This window comes from Pan troglodytes, chromosome 10, assembly GCF_028858775.2.
Source record: "Pan troglodytes isolate AG18354 chromosome 10, NHGRI_mPanTro3-v2.0_pri, whole genome shotgun sequence".
Taxonomy (NCBI): domain Eukaryota; kingdom Metazoa; phylum Chordata; class Mammalia; order Primates; family Hominidae; genus Pan; species Pan troglodytes.
The window spans coordinates 7,247,092-7,267,572 of NC_072408.2; the positions used below are offsets into that span (position 1 = coordinate 7,247,092).

The window sequence follows — 20,481 nt, forward strand, 5'->3', positions numbered from 1 at the left end:
GGGCTGCCTCTGCCGCCCTGGTCAGCCTGGGCAGGGTCCCTGAAGTGGGCAGGAAAGGACGCCCAGAGCTTTCAGACAGAATGCCTGTTCCATGGGACGGATCTGCCTTCATGGTGCTTTCACACCGTGGGCGTGAGGGGGTTCAGGCAGACATGCTAATTCCTACCTCATAAGTCATGACACCGAGACGTCAGATGATCTGCTCATGGTTGCACAAACTGTTAACGAACTAGTTCCCAGACCACTGGCCTCTCCACGTTACAGGAAGACCAGGACAGGGAGTGCACAGGGCTGTGCCTCAGACCCCAGGGCCTGGGAGGAGCAGGGCCTAGGCGGAGCATGCTCTGTCCCTGGGCCTAGGCGAGGCTGGTGTGTGTGTGTGTGTATGTGTGTGCGTGCATGTGTGTGTGTGCACACACATACACACATCTGTACCCACAGATACTTTTTTTGCTCTTTGAAAACAAGTATCCATTCAACAAATATTTGATCAGCATTGACCATGTGCCAGGCATCATTGTAGGTCTGGAAAACTGGTGAGCAGGACTGGAGCAGGGCTTGTGTCTCCCTCGCACCGGCCCTCTCTATCCATGAGCCACGTTGGCACTGCCTCCAAAGTGATCACAAGCCTGAACCACCTCTCACCACCTCCACTACTACAGTCTTAGTGCGCGCCTGGTACATTCAGTGAACCACATCAGCCTCCACACGGCTTTCTCCACCACCCCGAGAGCAGCAGCGTGATCTCTCTGGAGTGCACATTAGGCCACGTGTCCCCTTTCCCTAACCTGCCTCCCTGCCCTCTCCTCAGCCCTGGGAGACGCCTCCCTCCTGTGGGCCAGGCCTTTGTACTTGCTGCTCCTTCTTGCAAAGCTCCTCCAGACCTTGCCCTCTCCTCTTGCCTTCCTGGCCTCCTCCTTTTCATTCAAGTCTCAAATCACTTTTGATTCCTTACCCTGTTTCATTTTCTTCAAAACACGTAGCACCTTGGTTTTGTTTCTTTTTGCTGTTATGCTTTAATTTTTGGTCACCTGATGGACACTGTGACACTCCACATTCCATAAGCACCTTAAGGGCAGGGGCTCTGTCCTGAGTTCTCCTGTATCTCCAGGGCTCAGCTCATAGAAGCTGCTGAATAGAAATTTGTTTATTAAGCAACCAGATGACTTTACTAAAACGAGCTTTCATTTTAGTAGGGGAGGGAGATAGAAAATAATTAAGAAACAGACAAACAAGATAATATCAGATTGGGGGAAGGCACTATGAAGGCCACAAACCAGGTGATAGTACAGAGAGTGACTGGAGTTAAGGGCCAGGTTTGGGCTTGCTTTGGTTTGTTTTTTAGAGGAGATGATCCAGGAAGGCATGTCTAAGGAGGTAGCATTTGAGACTTAAGTAATGAGAGTAACGCAGCCGTGCAAAAAGCTGCCGGGAGAGCTGTGGAGTGGGAACAGTGTATGCGAGGGGCCCACAGTGGAACTGAGCTTGCCCTTCTCAAGCTACAGCAGGGAGGACACTTGGGCAGAAGGCCAGAGTAAGGCAAGGACCACATCAGGTGGGTTTTACAGGCCAGCTCAGGCGCCGTGGCTTGGCTTCTAAGTACAGAGGGAATACTGTAGGGTTTTGTGCAGTGAAGCAGCACATTTTGGGATAGTGTGTGCACACATATGTATATCTGTACCTGTATGTGCACATTCATCGCTGCGTGGGTTTGTGTGATCGTGCATCCCCCGGGTGTTTGTGCATCCATGTGTCCGTGAGTGTCTGCTCATCAGCACATGCCTGTTTCCCTCTCCTGAACAGATTCTCAAACTTTGCCCGAAGAAGAAGGGCTCCTCCACGTACACCTTCTGCAAGTCAGTTGGCCTGCTGGGCATGCAGTTCCAGCTCTTTGAGAATGAGTGTAAGTCTTTGACAGCCAGTGTAAGTCTTTGAGAAGGAATGAATGGATGAAATGGCTGGGGCGAGTTGAAGGAGAAGGGCTGGACAGCAGAGTGGGTGGAGGCATGAGACCCCGTGCCCTCCTCATGTCTGGCTGGCCCCAGCCCTCGGCTGCTGCTGCTCACAGCCCACTGGGGGCCTGGGGTCTGCTTTCCAGATTACTCTCATGGCATCACACTGGTGACCCCGCTCTCGGGCTCCGAGAAGAAGCAGGTGCTGCATTTCTGTGCCCTGGGCTCGGACGAGATGCAGAAGTTCGTGGAGGACCTGAAGGAGTCCATTGCGGAGGTGACGGAGCTGGAGCAGATCCGAATAGAGTGTAAGGACGCGGGCTCCCCGAGGCAGCTGGTGGGGGTTCCCATTTCAGCAAGGGACAGGGGCAGCTTGAGACAGACATGCCTGACTCCAGGGAGCTGACCCCACTTCGGACTCTCCCCATGTCCAGGCCCCACCGCACCACACTCCCACAGCCCGGGTGGGAGCACCGGTTCCCATGTTTCTTCACAATTAAAGTGAAGCTTGCCAGAGTGCACACACGTGTGTACACAGATCAGCAGGCACGTGGGGCTGCGCGTGGGCCTCTTGGAACAGAGAGCTCTGCTGTTTTACCAGGATGACCAAGCGAGCTGGCCAGGCAGGCCCATGGGGCTCTGGTGCGTTCCTTCCCACCAAACCGTCTGCTGTTACCTCCCCCGCTGTGGCCCAAGTCTGTACATTGCATCTGGTTGGCCTCATTTCTTCACTCTCTTTTAATCTTGAATCATCCCTCCACTTTATTTTTTTTTAAACATTGTCCTTTTGAAGAGTCTAGGCTGCCTTCTTACTATCCCGCATCTTACAGTAGTCTCTGTTCCTATAAGGAATGCTTAGATTCTAGATTGTTCCATTCAGGCATTTTAGAGAATATGTGGGTCTCTTTCTGTGTCCAGGTGGTTTACTGGCTGCTTTGGGGTGAAGGGAAGAGAGGCAAGGGCCTGCAACCTGTACCCATCTGCAAGCTTGTCCTGACTAAGCATCACGGAGGCTCCAGATAGCCTTTAAGGGAAGACTAAATAAGAACAGATTCAGAAACTGAAACAGAAAATGAAAATAGGCTTCAGGCCTGCCTCTATGGCCACTTAGTTATAAAGTGTTTCTGAACTAATATCTGTCCATTAGGCGCTAGGAAAGGCAGGGAGAGTTTTTGAGCAGGGGATGAATGTGACAGGCTGGTGCTTTTGAATCATCATTTTTGAGGCTCCTACTACACACTAAGCAGTTTATTTCTGTTGTGTGGATCCTCATAGTGACGCTGCAAGGTAGGTGCATTGACCCCACTCTGCAGCTGAGGCTCGGAGTTCAGCCGTGTGTCCAGGTCGCGCATGTTAGAAACTGTCATTTTCATTTACGTTTGATTCTATACTTTCCACTGGAGAGTGAGAGAAGAGGTTCTGTTTATTTTTTTCTAAGGAAACAATTTAAACCAGGGTAAAATGGGATCCATCAGACTGGACTCTGGAACTCAGGTAACTGCTTGGTGGGGAGGGGCGCGTGGAAACTCCCTTCCTTCAATCTGTTGGCTTATTTGAGTTCAGTGGTGAAACAAACAGATTCTTTTCAAGGGCTGGACCGGATCCCCAGAGAGGCCGCCTCTGCTGTTTTTCTGGAGCATTTTCAAGGAAGCACCTTGAAATGGCTTCAAGTCTCTCATTGTCTAACTGTCCCAGATGGCTCCGCACTGCCCTGGGGGGCCGTAGCACACCAAGTGGCACCAGCATTGCTGGGAGAGGCACTTTCCCCCATCAGCCCAGGAGCAGCACATAGCCCGCTTCCCAAAGTCACAGAGGAGCAGATAGCGTCAGAATCTGTCATGTCAGGAGGTGAATATCCTCTCCTGCTGCCTCAAGGGTAAAAGAGCAGGAAGAAAGGCTCATGCTTGGCCCTTAGTCTTCACTGGAGAGAAAGGGAAGGAACAGCTGAGGGAAGAGGAAGGGCAGGCCAGGGAGACAGGGAGGAAAGGAAGCCAGGAAAAAAAAAAAAAGAAAATGGGCTGGGCTCAGTGGCTCACACCTGTAATCCTAGCACTCTGGGAAGCTCAGGAGGGAGGATTGCTTGAGCCCAGAAGCTCAAGAACAGCCAACACAGCGAGTCCTCGTCTCTACAAAAAAGAAAAGAAAATGGAAAACAGTATCAGCTACCATTTATTGAGGACTAATCCTCACAACAGCTTTCCACAGTGGGCATCATTTTACAAGTAAGGAAACAGGCTAAAAGCACTTAGGGAAGTTGTCCAAGTTCACAGTCAGTGACAAAACAAGGTTTGCATCCAATGGCCCAGGACTCCTCACTTGTAATTATCATGCTAATTTCTCCAAAGCCAAGAGAGCCCCTCTGTGGGGAGAGAAACAACTCTCAGTTCAGTAGAAATATTTAGCATTGATCGATGGGATGGTGTGATTTAGGCAATCAGGACAAATTGTTCTGGTTTGGAGGCCTACGGTTCAGTGTCCCTGGTTTCTAGACAACCAGAGAGACTGAAAATGGAGCCCAGGAGAGTAGCTTTAATAAAAGGAACTTGAGTTATGTCTCCTGGAAAAGAGAAGCGGGAGGAGTGATTTAATAATCATGTCAAATCTCCAAGGATGGCAGCCGGCAGTTCTGTAGCTCCACTGAGAGAAGAACAAGAAGGAACAGGTTTCCAGTCCAGTGAGAGGAATTAAAGTTGAGTACCTAGACAGATGTCCTGGCCCTGCAGGCTTGCAGCTTCCACAGCCTCGGTGTGGACTTTCCTCCTTGGGAGAGATTTGAACACCTTGCGGAGGCTCAGCCGGCCAGGCAGGCTCTGTCCTCCCAGACGCCGGGTGGAGAGGTGGGTGTCACCCCTGTCAGCAGGCTCTGCTGTGCCAAGTGCGTTTCACACAATGTAACAAAACTGATACAGGTTGGTGCTAAAGTAATTGCGGTTTTTGCCATTACTTTCGCACAAACCTTAATACTTAAGGAGTACGGGTGACTAGCCAGGCCTTGTGCTTTATGTGTATCTCCCCACGCAGTCCTCTTAATGACACCGTGAAGTGGGCCTGGCTGTCCTCTCGAGTGAGGCATGGAGAGGTTGGGTAACTTGCCTAAAACCACACAGCCAGGGAGTGTCAGGACCAGGACCCAAACCCAGGCAGTTCACCTCCCTCACATCAGCCTCTTCTGTGCCTCTCTGAGGTTCAAGCAGATAGGATCATCCCCATGTACAGATGAGGAGACTGCGGCTCCGAGGGGGTATTTAACTTGCTATTCAGTGGTGGGGCCAGACCCGAGGTCCGTGTTTCACAGCATGTACTGGGACCTCTCCTCCTCTTCCTCCCCTTCCTGCTGGCCCCTCATTTCCTGCCTCGCCTCTGTGTGGTTGAGGTTAAGGTTTCTCTTGCTCACGGGCCTCTGCACTCCTTAGGGGAGCTGGAGAAGCAGCAGGGAACAAAGACACTCTCCTTCAAGCCCTGCGGAGCCCAGGGGGACCCACAGTCAAAGCAAGGATCGCCGACAGGTGAGCCTCGGCTCCGCTCGGGGCGCCAGCCCCCGTGGAGGCCACTCGGGGACCCTGGGTGTGGGTTCTGGGCAATCTGCAGGGAGAGGTGCCCATTCCCATGGCGTGTTTCTTTCTGCTGAGGAGCGCCAGGCTTGCCTTCTTTCATCTCATGGGCTTTAGTGGTGGGAGTGAGGAGGAAGGCGAGAGAGAAATGTGTCTGTCCATTTTGCAAACTGCACCAGAGGTCTGGAGTCCGTGTGAGATGTCACTGTCTGCCCTGGAGGAGTCAGGCAAGAGTCCTGGCATCCTGGCCCCAGCAGGGAGGCCTTCCCTCCTGCAGCCAGGCTGTCTTGACGAGGCGAGGTCAAGAGAAGCCCCACGAGGAACACTCTCCAACCAGGCAGTGTAAGAGGGCAGGGTGACCAGAAGGATCTGGATCTTGCTCTTCTCTGTACAGTCCCTTCTCTAATGAGCCACAAGCACTTCCTGACCCCTGGCTCAGGTCAGCCCACCCCAAATCCAGAGAGACCCTCAAACTCCACTTCTCTAGTGGTTTCTCCAGTGGAATTGCTCACTCCAGCCGAGTCACACTGGCTCCAGAGCTGGCCCCTCCTTCGGCCTGCCCCAACCTTACCCCCAGCTGCAGGGGGCCAGGAAAGGTTTCCACCACCTCCCTCCACCAGCCCCAAATAAAGAGCATGAGGGGAGATGCATGAGAATTCAGTCTCATCCCAGTGAAATCCCAGCAAGCCATTCACAACTGTCCACCCATTAGTTAACTCGGTCACTTACTCTCACACTCAACAAACACTTCTCGAATGGCTGCTGCCCTGTGCAGAACACTGGAAAGCCAGGGTCGTAGCGAGACGCCAGCTTGAGCTGAGAAACTCCAGTGGGCCCCGTGCGGTCCATGACCCGCCACAGTCGGCCCTGAGTCCTGACTTGGAACAGGCAGCAGCACGGGGGCTAGTTACGGCAGCGAGGACATGAGATTCACTTTCCAAGCAGGACATGGGGCTCTTTTCGCTATGTGGAGATTCTGTGATGGAATCTTTCCTGTATGGGTTTGACCTGCCATCGTGCGTCCGTAATTCTCCACGCTGCCTGATCTCCACTGGCCTCTTCATTTCTATAAGGTCATAGGGCACGGGTTGCTGCTTTTGTTTTCTCAGCTGTGAAACCCCAGAGCCAGCTCTCAGCTGTGTATCATTCCCTGCCATTCCTTCCTGCCTCTCTTTTGGAAGCTGCCCGCCCTGGTTAGGCCCAGATGCCTGTCCCCAGGGACGTGTCCCTTAGTCCCCTCCACAGCGGGGTCTTTCTCATTCCCAAACAATGGTGCAGCTCCCTCTCCTGCTGCAGGAAGCAGAGGGCTGAGCACAGCAGGGGGAAGCTGGCACCCCCAGGGGTTGGGAAATGAGAGGGGCTCCTGCGGGGGTCGGGGTGGAAGCTGGGAGTGACTCAGCCACAAAGAGCCAATGAGCTGTCCGTGGGGGTCCGCAGGGCCCCTGCTGCTGTGCCAGGCCGGCCAGAAGGCCCTCAGAGTAATTACAGAGCCGTTATCGGCTCTCACCGTGCCCGGCACTGCGGTGAGTGCTGTGCAGGCCTCAGCCCATTCAGTCCTGCCCCCTCAGCCAGTCTGCAGGGCTGGAGCAAAGAAGCGTGGCCCACGCTCAAGGAGCCCGTGATCCACGGAGGCTGATGAATGTGGCGCCCACAACCCAGGCCCCCTCCAAGCCTTTTACAGTTCGTACTGGGAAGGCTTTGACTGTGGGTAAATCAGATTCCACAATGCCAACATCAGAAAGAGCGGCAGCGATCTTCTAGTCTGCGGCAGCCCAGAGAGATGTAGCATCTCGCCCAGGTCACGTAGCTCCTAAGTGGCAGAGTGGGGCTCCCAACCTCCGCCTCAGTGAGGAGCAGTGTGACCCCAAGTCTTAGCTGCAGAGATGCTTGAGGGGCACAGGGGAGGGGCAGGGGCTTGGCTCAGCCGGTGGAGAATGAGCCCTGTGCTCTTTGCATTCAAAGCCAAAAGGGAAGCCGCGCTCAGGGAGAGGCCGGCGGAGAGCACGGTGGAGGTAAGTGGAGCCCTAGTTGCCCAGGTGAGTGACTACCCTGCCCCCTTGTTCTTCTTCTCACCGTCTCTGTTGTTTCTCTTCTCAGGTATTAATCAATGCCTCCCCAGCCCGACTCACCATTTTACCAATTTCAAGAGATACAATTAAAAGTTACTGCTAGCATGGGTAATGCCACTGTTCCAGCGCCTCATTAAGCCACAAGCTCTTTCTCCTCTTTCCCCAGCCTGCTGCCCTCTGAGGCCGAGCTCCCAGACTAACACAGTGGAGACGGAGCTCACGGCACCCTAGGGCCATCCTTCCTGTGTGCCCCCAAATCCACCTCCCCAGCAAATGCTCACTGCTCACTGCCCCCCAAATCCACCTCCCCAGCAAATGCTCACTGCTCACTGCCCCCCAAATCCACCTCCCCAGCAAATGCTCACTGCTCACTGCCCCCCAAATCCACCTCCCCAGCAAATGCTCACTGCTCACTGCCCCCCCAAATCCACCTCCCCAGCAAATGCTCACTGCTCACTGCCCCCCAAATCCACCTCCCCAGCAAATGCTCACTGCTCGCTGCTCCCCAAATCCACCTCCCCAGCAAATGCTCACTGCTCACTGCCCCCCCAAATCCACCTCCCCAGCAAATGCTCACTGCTCACTGCCCCCCCAAATCCACCTCCCCAGCAAATGCTCACTGCTCACTGCCCCCTCAGTACTTGCTGTATCAGAAGACCCCACATCCCCTTCCCCAAGTCCTCCCACCCTCCATAGCGCGGAGCCTGGGGTCCCTCGGAGAATTACCCCTTAGGTCAGGCCCCAAACGATCACTTCTGGGGCAGACCCTGCCCTCTTGGACACCTGGGGCTACGTTGGAGAATTGAGACTTGGGGGCAGGTGGGAGGGGGAACTCCTCCCCGGAACAGCTGGTCCATCTGGAAAGCTGGCCATGGCGCAGGGATGTGTGCAAAAGAAAATGAGACAGAGTAGGGTGGCGCTGTCCTGAGGGCTGTCCTGGGGGAAGAGTGATAAGCTGAAGACTGTCTGTGGTGGAGGGGAGGCTGCCCATTTGGCTCCATGCCATACAGTGAGGGACTGCAGAAGACCCAGCAGCAGCTGGTCCCTGCCAAACCCCCACAGTGCCACCTATGGGAGGAGTGTGCAGGTGCCCCTACAAGCCTCGTGAGCCCCACCCCTCTCCCACTGGGTCCTCTCGCACCCCAGTGAGTCCCAGCTCCACTCCTTTTCTGCCCGGCCTCCCGGGGCCACCGGCTGCTCATACAGACACCTCCCTTCCCAACCCTACTTCGACCCGGAGGGGCCCCCATTAGGTGTCTTAGGAAGCTGCCCTACCCACCAGTCTGACTAAGCCGTGGGAAGCAGCAGGATACCCCGGGGGAGCTCAGTGTCTTCTCTCTCCCCTACGGCCCCCCACCCCCCACACACCTGTGTCTGGAGGAGGCACCTTTACAAGGAGGAGCTTCCTGCCCCAGCAGCTGACAAGCCCCCAGGGTGGGTATTCTATTCCCCGCCCCCCTCCGCTCCCCATCCTCCGCAGCTGCCCATTCTTGAGCCTTGCAGATAAGCACACCCGTGCCCAGCCCTCTGTTCTGTTCTGCCAGCCCTGCCCTGCCCTGCCCTAGCCTGAGCTACCCAGGGAGGACAACCAACCCCACGCACTCCTCCCTCCTGCCCTAACGGCATATGGCTATCTGCAAGGCTGCCACCCTCAGCTAGCTCAGGGCCCCGCCAGCCTCTGCTCTCCCGCGCAGAGGGCAGCCTCGCCTCCCACGGCCTCAGCTGGACCCCAGGCTCTCTCTCCTCTGCCCTCTCTCTGCCGTTGCTGGCCAAGCCCCTCTGGCAGGTGCTTCTCCGTCTTCTCTGAGCTGTTCTCTGACCTGCTGCTCATGTTCCATCCTCTGTCTCCCCACTCCCCTCATTCTTTCTTTCATGAACAGGGAGGTGAGAAGGGGGTCAGATGAGAGGACATTTTGCTGTCACTTCCTGCTTTTCACTTACTGACCACTAAAGAGGAAGGATCCAGAGACTGCGGTGGGGCCAGGGGTGCAGTGGGGGGACCAGAGCAGGGGAGGTAAACGGGAGGCGCAGGCTGTGGCCCAGAGGGGGCGCGGCACGGGGAGCTTCAGGGAGAAGAAGGACGGCTCAGTGGGTCTGGACTGGGACAGCCAGACATTCGCCTGGGGAGGGGCCGCTGCGAAGTCCAGGCGGAGGGAGGCAGATGAGCAGAAGCCCGTCCTGGCTGTCTCAGGCCCCGTGTCTCCTGGGGAGGAATTCAGAATACAAGCAGGAGGGGAGAGGAGCCCATGCCCTCCTGCGGCTTCTGCCTGAGTGAGGGCCCTGGAGGGATCCCCAGAGGCAGGTGGGCCCCAGCCATGCTCTCTGCCTGCCATGTCTTGGAAGGACAGTGAGGGGCTCAGGGCACCTTCGTTTGTTTAGGGAGACCTCAGGCCTGGAACCTGTGCTGAGGTTGGAGGCTGAGAAGGAAAAATAAAGCCCGTGACATGCCGAGTGTGGCAGTGGGGCTCATGAATACTGAGGGGCAGACAAAGGCCTGCGGAGCCTCGGGAGGGAAGTTGCCCCCTGGGAGTGCACAGGTCCGGGAAAGGGTGTCCCTGAACTGCACCTGCAGCCAACAAACAGGATGAGGAAATGCTAGTTTAGGGCTCCGGGATAGTTCTGGGCTGGGCCAGCTGGGTCTAGGCCTGGGATGAGGTACCTCCCCTGCAGCTTCCCTTTCCCTCTGTGCTCTGAGCACCGGCCCCAGGTGGTGCTGCCCGAGGACAGATGTCAGCCCAATAGAAAGATCCTCAGAGAGGAGGAGGGTCTCAGCCTCCCCTAGAGGACCCAGGGGTTTGGAGGGGGTTGTGTGGTGTCATAGCCACGGGCAGGGGAGCTTGGGGGTGGAACGGTGTGAGGAGTTAAATCCCTCTCCTTCCAGAACCCTCCAGCCTCCCTTCCACCCATCTCCTCCACCTCCCGCTGCTAGCAAGGGGAGGCCAGGCTAGTCCATAGTGACCTCCGTGGTCTGAGGGAGGGGGCTCATGAGCATCATCTGGGCCACCTCCTCCTGCCCTGCCTTGGGGATCAAGGTTAGAGCCCTCTCTGGGGATCGTCTCCTGCAGCCAGGCACGTTAACCAGGACCCAGCTTGGGCCAGAATGGCAGCTGGGGAGCTGACTCTGCCCTCGGCTGTCTGGGCTGCTCTTGAATGCAGGGTCGTGGCCGTGGGGAGTCTGGGAGGACAGGTAGGTCCAGATCACCCTCTGGCATTCTGGGGTTTAAGCCTCTACGAGGTCGACGGTGCCAATGATCCTTCCTCTATAACAAGGCTGGAGGGAACAGAGGGAAAGGCTCAAAAACACTTGGCTCTGTCCCTGGGTCTGCCCTCCTTTGCCTCAGCACACTCCTGGGAGGGGCAAAGACTATGACCCCTGCTTTCAAGCTCAGAGTGTGGTGGAAAAGGAAGTGAGGACACCCAGCAGGTCCATGAAATCAGGCAGCAGAGGTGTGCAGAGCCCATCTCACAGATGAAGAGACTGAGGCCGTACAGCGACACTGCTCACAGTCAGTGGCAGAACATGCCAGCCTCTTGACTCCTCTCTCCCCCCTGGGCAAAAGCCAGGGTCACAACCCAGTCTTCTTGCGGGTGGAGAGATGGGGAGAGGGTCAGAGTGAGGGCTGAGAGTGGGAGGGAGGCCAGGGGAGGCACAGGGCAGCCTGTCCTAGCAGCTGGGAATTAGTCTTGTAACATTGCATGCTTCTCTGGCTGTTTCTAAACTAGGTGTCAATTCACAACAGGCTTCAAACGTCCCAGCACAACTCCGGGCCGGGGGCCGAGAGGGGAGCGCCGGTGCCGCCGCCAGACCTGCAGCCTAGCCCCCCGAGACAGCAGACCCCACCACTGCCGCCGCCGCCACCCACACCCCCGGGCACCCTGGTGCAGTGCCAACAAATTGTCAAGGTCATTGTCCTGGACAAGCCCTGCCTGGCCCGCATGGAGCCCCTGCTGAGCCAGGCTCTCTCCTGCTACACCTCCTCGTCCTCTGACTCCTGCGGCTCCACACCCCTGCGTGGCCCCGGCTCTCCGGTCAAGGTCACCCACCAGCCTCCGCTGCCCCCGCCCCCACCCCCCTACAACCACCCTCACCAGTTCTGTCCCCCAGGCTCCCTGCTGCACGGGCGCCGCTACTCCAGTGGCTCAAGGAGCCTGGTATAGACTCTGCCCCACCACCCTGCTGTCCCGGGAGGGCTGGCTACTGGGGGGCCTGGGCTGCCCCTCCACTGCTCCCCATACCCTGGCACGATGCGTTCCTGGTCACTGATCACCATCATTTTGGGAAGAGAATCCCAATCCCTGGCACCTGGGTTTGCCTCATCCAACCATCCTTCCCTTTCTCAGCTGCACCCCCTCTGCAGATCTGAAGACACACCTCACTCTCCCGGGGCCCTACACAGCCAGACCCGGCGAGGCCTCCTCTTCCCCTGGCCACCACTTTCCCCCATTGGACCATGGACTGAAGAAAACGAGCTGAGGGTCTAACGAGCGTGCAGGCTTTGAGTCTGTTAGTGCCCGGGGCCTCGGGCCATGGGCAGCAGCATGAGCTAACGAGCATGCAGGCTTTGAGTCTGTTAGTGCCCGGGGCCTCGGGCCATGGGCAGCAGCATGAGCTAACGAGCGTGCAGGCTTTGAGTCTGTTAGTGCCCGGGGCCTCGGGCCATGGGCAGCAGCATGAGCTAACGAGCTTGCAGGCTTTGAGTCTGTTAGTGCCCGGGGCCTCGGGCCATGGGCAGCAGCGTGAGCTAACGAGCGTGCAGGCTTTGAGTCTGTTAGTGCCCGGGGCCTCGGGCCATGGGCAGCAGCGTGAGCTAACGAGCGTGCAGGCTTTGAGTCTGTTAGTGCCCGGGGCCTCGGGCCATGGGCAGCAGCGTGAGCTAACGAGCGTGCAGGCTTTGAGTCTGTTAGTGCCCGGGGCCTCGGGCCATGGGCAGCAGCGTGAGCTAACGAGCGTGCAGGCTTTGAGTCTGTTAGTGCCCGGGGCCTCGGGCCATGGGCAGCAGCGTGAGGCTGGGCCGGCCGGCAGTGGAGCACTAGACAGAGTGGCTGGCTCTCAGTCCAGAACTAGTGCCTCTGTGGCTGCGCTGAGGGGAGGAGGGTTGGTCCCGCCCCTGGAGGGACAGGTGGGAGGAGTGAGGAGGGGACTTTTTCTGCCACCCCCACCCCCAAGCCTGGCACTCTCAGGAGGCTACTCCTTGGTCCCCAGGGACGTTGGCTGTCCTGACCATGTCCTTCCCCCTCCTCCCAGGGCCTCTGCTTCCTCAGGAGCTGCCCAGACTCCAGAAAAGCCTGGAGAAAGGGAGACGGGAAGGGGAGCACTTTTGGCTCTCTGTAGGTCAGTCCAGCAGGGCCACGGGATTGCGAGGTCATGTATCTGCAAAATGCACCTTTTTAAAGAGTGTCTTAGTTCCCCAGCCCCAGCTAATACTCGGCCAATGCCGTGTGCACACAGGCATGTGCACGCAAACACACATGAGAACCAGACCATTCCTTCCGCTGTGGAGGCAGAACTGGAGACGGGGCAGGGTTGTGCCCAGCAGAGATGGGGCTCGGCCCGAGGCAGGGCTCCCTCCCGCATGAGTCTGTGGCCTCCAGGAGGGACTTGGGTGCAGACGTAAGCAAGAAAAACCGGGGCTCCAGAGGCATATGCATTTCCCCTGCGCCCCTCAGCCTTTAAATATTCCCTCCTCCTAGAAGGTTCTAGACCCCCCCCCTTCCAGCAGGGGTGCCCAAGAGTCCCTGGACCCTCAAAATTGCAAAGGAGACACAAGCGGGGCTCGCTGACCTCCCAGGGCCCAGCAAGATGGGATAGCCAGCCTTAGGTGGCCCCACAAGCCCAAGCCTGGGGAAGGGCCCCTCCCCAGCCAGACGAGAGGCAGCCACCCCAGAGACCACAGGAGCCGTACCATGGCCTGCGCAGTCAGGCCCTATCAGGACGTGTCTGTCCCAAGCCTGGCCAGGCTCCAGTCCTGTGCCAGTAGCTCACTGCTGTCCTGTGTGCAGGTCCCCCCACGCTTGGAGCCTGTGGTTAAGGCCTCCTGGGAGAGGCAGTGAGCATGAGTCAAACGTGACAGGGACTTGAATCTCCCCGCCCCGCCCCGCCTGCAGTAGCCGGGCCAGGTAGGAGGCAAGGATCATTCCCTGCTCTCAGAGGTTCCAGATGACCTAGTTTCGTTTCGTGTGTGTGTGTGGTCACCCAGACGTCACTGTGATATCACCTAGTGAATCTATTTCTGGCCCTGTCTTCGTCGGCCCAGTTTCTGTAACTTGCAGCCAATTTGCCCTCTCCCCTGTGGCTGCCAGCCCATCTGCCCCTCTGTGTCCTTGCTGCCCTGGCCCTCCTCTGTTTTCTGTAACAGAGATGCTCCAGTCATTGCCTTTCAGAGTGGAGCAGACGACAGATGGGGTGCACGCATTCAGACACCTCTGATGCCCTTAGCCAGGGCAGGGATCGTCCTTAAAGTGAAGGCCTGGACAGGAGGAGTCAGGGACTTGGGAGGAGGTGGAGCTGTGGGGATGGGAGTGGAGGAATCAAAATGAGGGAAGCTGAAAATAGAATGAAAACGATGACTAAGAGGCAGGAGTGTGAGGTATGGGGGAATAGGAACTATGAGCTAAATATACTTATGGGGTGGGGGCCGTGGGGGCCAGGGACACTCTCCCAGACAGCCCTGGCCCGCCAGGCAGGACCCCGTCCCCTGCTCACACAGCTCTTCAAGCTTACCAAGTGCCCTCTCCCCTGTTGGCACAGCAACCCCAGGCCCTCCCTCCCACCTCAGCTGAAGCCCCAATCTTCCAAATTGGAACCAGCAAGTCTTAGGGCTGGCATGCATCTGGGCCTCTAGCTGAGAACCCGGACTCTCAGGCACCTCAGGGCCCCCGTGGGTTGGTGCAGTGGCTGCCCTGGGCCCCATGGGCAGCACAAGGAGTCTGTCCAGGAAGCAGCCCAGCCGGGCTCAGCATCCCGTGGAGCCAGTCCTGAGCTGGGAGGGGCATTTAACCCCTGAGGGCCTGGGGCAGGACACAGCTGGCCCTCCTCATTGTCAGGGGAAGCAAGTGCCCAACATCTGTAACCTCCCTTCCCTGCTCAGTCCCCAGGTCAAGGTTGGGACCCCTTTCCGTCCCTGTCCCCAGAGTCTAGACCTCAGGGACCTAGGAAAAGCCTCCTGTTCCCTCCCCACGGCAGCAGACAGGGCATGGCCTCCAGCCCCCAGAGGGCCGGTGGGGGGTGCTCTCAGGCCTTCCTGCTCTCCTAAGGTTGCGGGGACAGTAGAGTGCTGAGCCCCAGACCCAGTCACCCCAAGATGGCCCCACTCTATCCACTCTCTAGACCTTTGGGAAATCTGGGTCCCTCTCCTGATTTGATCCATTCGGCCCCAACTCCGGAGTCGGGAATGGGAGATGAAACTAGTTTTCCACCCACTTTTGGACAAGTCCCACCCCTAGATCTGAAGCAAGCCCTGCCAGCAGCGTGTCCTGGAAGCCTGCCTGCCTGCCCGTCTGCACAGGTGTCTTGATCCAGCCCTGCGTCTTCGAGCCCCTGTGCCACCGGTCCCCACAGCCCGCCAGGAGTCTCTTTGTACCCACTAGGCTTCCCTGATGACCACCTGTCTGTCCGTCCCTGTGTCTGCTGTACATACCTCCTGCTGCACCCTCTCCCCGCACACCCGTCACCCATAAGAGAGAGAAACCTCTCTAGGGAAAGGCAGGGTGGCTGCACCCAGCAACTAATCCAAATGGCAAATATTTTGTAACAAAATAGCCCAGAGGTATTTTATCTGTTCAATTCATAGAGTTTTAGAGATTATATTGAAAGATGTCACTTGAGCAAACTGTGTCGGCGCAGCTTCTTTTGCTCTCCCAGCGGGGGGGGGGCTCGCCTTAAATCAGAGCATCTCTTGGTGAGGATTTGAGAAGGACAGCGATGCCCTCAGCCCCTCAGGCTTCTCTCCCCTGGCCACAGCAGCACCATTCCTTTACCCCAGGATAATGCACTCATGTCCCATGGTTAGGAACCCCTGTCTTCAATAAAGGAGACTCGGGTGTGGGAAGATAAGGTAAGTCTTCTGATGGGTGAGCACTGGCAGAGCTGGGGGCAGGGCTAGGAAACTGACCATCGTGTGTGTGGGCCTGACCCGATAACACATGCATACACCCCCCTCACTCCACCTTCCTGAGCACACACACATACAGCTTTCAGCCAGTCCAGAAAGCAGGCTACAATGGAGACCAAAGGCAGCTGTGGAGGGAGGAGGCTCCACGACAGTCAGTGCACCTCCAGGCGGGGAGATGAGGACCACCTCTGGCCTGCTTGGCTTTCTGCAATGAAGAGTGAGGGTTTGTCAGGGTGCGGGGCAGGCCATCTCACTGGCCATGCCAGGCATCAGCTCCCAAAGCCTGACCTCAGTGGCAGGGTCTGGTCTGTCCAGCCCCTGGGTCCAACCTTCCTGAAATGCAGGAGCCATGGGGCCCGTGAAAGGACTGGAGGAGGATTGTTGGGGACAGTGCACAAAGCCACAGAGAGCAATTCAGCAAACATATCCTGAGCCCCACAGTGTGCCAGGTCCCCTACTGGGAGCCAGAAGGGATGCCAAGGTTCTGGGAAGCATATGGATATGACAGTAGCCGAGTGGCTGTAAGGAAGCAGGGAAGGCTGGAATGAGGACTGGGAAGGCTGGAATGAGGACTGACTGGGAAGGCTGGAATGAGGACTGGGAGAGGGGCAGGGGCTCAGCCAGGTGTTCACAGCCAGGTGCAGTGCTCAGCTCAGCTCCATGGGGGTTTAAGATGGGGTGGTTCTCCTGGCTGGGGAGAGAGGAGAGAGCCTTCCAGCAATGCTGAGTCATCAGAGGAGAGCAATTGGCTGCCCCAGGACACTCGCAGAGAGGGCACCCAGCTCTCCTGGTGACCAGAATTCTGAACACCTGGAAATCCCAGCAGCTTCAGCACCTTCCCCAGGCTGGTTCCTGTTGTTCCCAACAGCTAAAGGGAAAGGAAACTTGACCTCACCCTCTTCCCAGGAAATGGGAAATTCCAGAATAAGCTGGAAGCCAGCTATGACCTGTCCCATCCTGGGAATTCTCTGACCTGGGAAGCTGAGGACTGGCCCCTTGAGAGCACTCTGTGGGGAACCAGCTCAGCCAGGGCCTGGGAGAGAGCCAAGGGCCAAGGACGGCCCTGCTGCTATCTGTGCCGGATGCAGGCCCATGGCACCATTCTCCACATCTCGGGCCCCTGAGGTCATCTAGGTTGAATGCTTGTCCCTCCAGTGAGAGGGAGACCATCCTGTTCTGATAGAGCCCATCTGCTGGTCCAGGCCCCTCTGTGCCCATCTGCCGTAGGGATGGAGAGCTACGGTCCGTGCATCTCCCTCCATAATGACCCTTTGTAGATGGGAGAATGTCAGACTCATCAGTCATAGACTTAGAATGCTCCCAGTAAGGGGTCCCAGGATGTACTGGTTTCTGGCTGAGGGCAGTGGCCCAGAGCTAGTGCTGGAAATCAGGGTGAACTGAACGATAAGTTTGTGACCACCTGCTGAGCACTGTTTCAGGTGCTGGGGGCTATGCAGTGAAGGGGACAGGGAAAGTTCACACTGGGGGGTGTCATCAACAAGAAATGGAGCAGCTGCCTTCACATAGAGGATGGTGACCCCGCTGGGGTGATGGGGAGAGCCTGTTTTAGGGTGAACATTCAAGGAAGGCCTCTCCAAGGAGGAGGATTCAACAAGGTCAAGGTCTGGTCTGAGGGCAGGTGAACAGTTCGGAGACCATCACTTCAAGTCAAATGACCACATATTTATGAGGCAGAAACCAAGACAGTTTGTCAAAAAACTGTTTCCTGATATATGCGTTCACTTACATGAAAAAATCTTATGAAAGTGTAAACATGAATTTCAAAACATCTTTACTGAGGAAAGCAAAATTGGTCTTCTAGCAAATCCAGGGCAGACGGTCACCACAGTCACAGGCCAGGAGAGCAAGTGCTTGAGAGTGAGCAGTCAGGCGCTCTGGACAGGCAAGGATGGGGCCGGGGGTGGGGCAGAGCTTAGGCCACGTGGGCAGCCACCACCACGGGAAGACCAGGCCACCAAAGTAGACCGCAGAAAGCACACACCAGCAACAGTGAAGTCAGGCTACCCTGAGCCGAGGCAGCTGCTGCCCAGAGCAAGCACGTGCTTGTGTGACCCTGCATAGGGATGGGGAGCAGCCCACTCCAGGTCAAGGCAGCCTGCTGTCCACCTCCTCCTCTGTCACCTCAAACCAAGAGGGCTCAGGTTTGCCATTTTCAAATTTTTCCTGTATTTATGTTTCAAAGAAGGGTACTTGGTCTGTCGCCCAGGCTGGAGTGCACTGGTATGATCACAGCTTACTGCAGCCTGCAACTCCTGGGCTGAAAGGACCCTGCCACCTCAGCCTCCCAAGTAGCCCAGACTACAGGTGCATGTCGCCACGCCCTGCTGATTTTTAAATTACTATTATTATTATTTTTGTAGAGATGGGGGTCTCTCTCCAGCCTGGCCAACATGGTGAAACCCCATCTCTACTAAAAATGCAAAAATTAGCCAGGCATGGTGGCGTGAGCCCATAATCACAGCTACTCGGGAGGCTGAGGCATGAGATCGCTTGAACTTGGGAGGCGGAGGTTGCAGTGAACCAGAATCATGCCACTGCACTCCAGCCTGGGCGACAGAGTGAGACTCTGTCTCAAAATAAATAAATAAATAAAAATAAAAAGACGGGCTGTCTCTCTATATTGCCCAGGTTAGTCTTGAACTCCTGGGTTCAAGGGATCCTGTCTCCTCAGCGTCCCGAGTAAACTGAGACTGCAGGTGTGCACCACTATGCCTGAATAATTTTTGTTTGTCTTTGTAGAGACGGAGTCTCACTACGTTGCCCAGGCTGGTCTCAAACTCCTGGCCTCAAGGGATCCACCCACCTCGGCCTAGGCTTGCCATTTTTAAATAATGGAATGGACTCCATGGCCTATTGCGCAGCAGTCCCAAGGAGTCCAGGGGCTAACAGCCTTTCACGTCTCAGCGTGAACCCCACAGAACGGAAGTGAGATTGATTTCTCCTTCAGGGGGCTGGCACTACATGGCTGCGGCCCTCGGCATGCCCCCTCCCATCCCAGCTCTGAAAGATGTGGCCAATTGATCACTGCTTTCTGGGAGTCACCATCAATCACATGTGCTGACTCCAGGATGAAAGAACTTGCCAACCCCCCCGTGGCGTCCTCATGGAGACACCTGGAAGGAAGGCATTTTGACGGGAGGTAGCTTAGAGCAGGGGGCAGCAGGCGGGAGGTGTGGCCCTCCTAGTGCCACTGCTCTCAGGTCACTTGTGGACAGCAGCTCTGGGGGTGCTGGCTTTGGCTCCTTAGCTCTGCTGCTCAGGGACTCAGGGCTGCTTCCTGCCAGGACTCCTCACTACTCAGCAACCGGTCGACTACCCTGTGCACCAGGTCCCCTCACTCACCTTCCTCGGGGTGAGCCACATGGCCCCCGGTGTCACAGATGAAGGTCTGAAGACGCCCAGGCAAGAAGGACGCTCCGTCCAGGGCGGAGCCTTGGGAGCAAAGGCAGACCCCGTGGAGGGCAAGGGAGGTGGTCCTTCCAGGAGAACGTGAGGCCCAGCCAGCGCCCAGCGGCCTGGAGCCGCAGGCTGAGTTCTGATCTGCTCCCCTTCCCGTCCCAGGACAGCAGCCAGGCCCCAAGATAGACCCAAGCCCAGGTCAGAGTCAGGGAGGTTAAATGAGGGCGCAGGAATGGGGGGTGCAGAGGGACAGGTCCAGAAGTGGTTCTGCCAGAATTCCCTTCTGGATGGGCTGGAGGAGAGGGAGCTGGAGCTCAGCGGGTGGGCGGAGTGCTCTCCTCCCCTGCGCCCTCCCTCCCGTGCCCCTGCAGGGCTGCACGGGTTCCCTCCCTAGGGAACCAGGCTGCCTAAGCCACCAGCCGGCCCCTAGCACCTCAGCGCTTCCTGCTCCCATGACCCTAAGGACTAAGCGACCTCAAGCCTGGCTCTGGGAAAACTGTGGGAACCGGCTGCTGGGAAGACGACCTGGCTGTTACTCCCACGTTTCCAACTGCCTAGACAGACCTGCCCTGCCCTCCTTTCCTCAAGAAACCCTAATCCCCTTTCCTTCTGAGACATCTGGGGTAGGCGTCAGCCTCCCTCCCTGCACCCTCAGAGGGAGTGGAAGGCAGGGGAGTCATACAGCAGTGCCAGGCCTGCAGGCTGAGTCACAGGCCAGTCATCCTTCTATGGCTAAGGGGACTACTTCACTTAAGAGGTTAAAAAAGAAGAACAGAATAAGCCCAAAGGAAAGAAACAATAAAGACAAAAGCAGAAGTAATAAAATAGAAAATATATATACAATAGAAAAGATTAACGCAACCAAAAGTTAGTTCTAAGAAATGACTAATAAAGTTGACAAACCTCTGATAAGACTGATCACGAAGAAGAGAGACGGCACAAATGAATAACCTGAGGACCAACAGGGAGAACGTAACTATGAATGCTGCAGAGATTTTCCAAATAAAATACTTCAAATAAACTATAAACCTATGGCAATAATTTTGAAACCCTCCACAAGATGAACACTGTGCTAGAAAAATATCTTACCAAATCTTGCTCAAGAACAAACAGAAAATTTGGGATGTATAACCATTAAATTAAAGTGGAATAGGTAATTACAAGTCTTAGGGCCAGGAATCCCAGCACTTCGGGAGACCAAGGCAGGAGGATCACTTGAAGCCAGGAGTTCAAGACCAGCCTGGGCAACATAGTGAGACCCCCGTCTATACACAGATCTTAAAAATAAGCTAGGCATGGTGGTATGCAACTGTAATCCCAGCTATTCAAAGGCTGAGGTGGGCAGATCACTTGGGCCCAGGAGGTTGAGGCTGCAGTG

The 20,481-nt window shown here is 56.5% G+C and overlaps 1 protein-coding gene and 1 long non-coding RNA gene across 10 annotated transcripts in view; one reads left to right on the forward strand and one right to left on the reverse strand.

The window, feature by feature from the left end:
- The window catches only part of IQSEC3 (IQ motif and Sec7 domain ArfGEF 3), a 103,345-nt gene extending 91,615 nt beyond the window's left edge, over positions 1 to 11,730 (forward strand). For 3 of the 9 annotated variants that reach the window (XM_016922669.4, XM_016922676.4, XM_016922677.4), the window contains exons 10-14: positions 1,804 to 1,903; positions 2,099 to 2,260; positions 5,366 to 5,458; positions 7,466 to 7,515; positions 11,296 to 11,730. In XM_016922669.4, coding sequence (XP_016778158.3) covers positions 1,804 to 1,903; positions 2,099 to 2,260; positions 5,366 to 5,458; positions 7,466 to 7,515; positions 11,296 to 11,730 — 840 coding nt within the window. Of the gene's footprint in view, positions 1 to 1,803; positions 1,904 to 2,098; positions 2,261 to 5,365; positions 5,459 to 7,465; positions 7,516 to 7,600; positions 7,685 to 11,295 lie in introns of those variants that run through there. The other 6 variants (XM_016922672.4, XM_016922671.4, XM_016922670.4 and 3 more) reach the window with 6 other exon arrangements.
- Positions 1,130 to 19,933, reverse strand: LOC134807456 (uncharacterized). Its single transcript, XR_010147925.1, has 2 exons — positions 19,047 to 19,933; positions 1,130 to 4,078 (listed from the first exon to the last, which is right to left on the reverse strand). It is a non-coding gene; the product is annotated as an uncharacterized LOC134807456 (long non-coding RNA).
- Between the last annotated feature and the right edge of the window lie 548 nt (positions 19,934 to 20,481).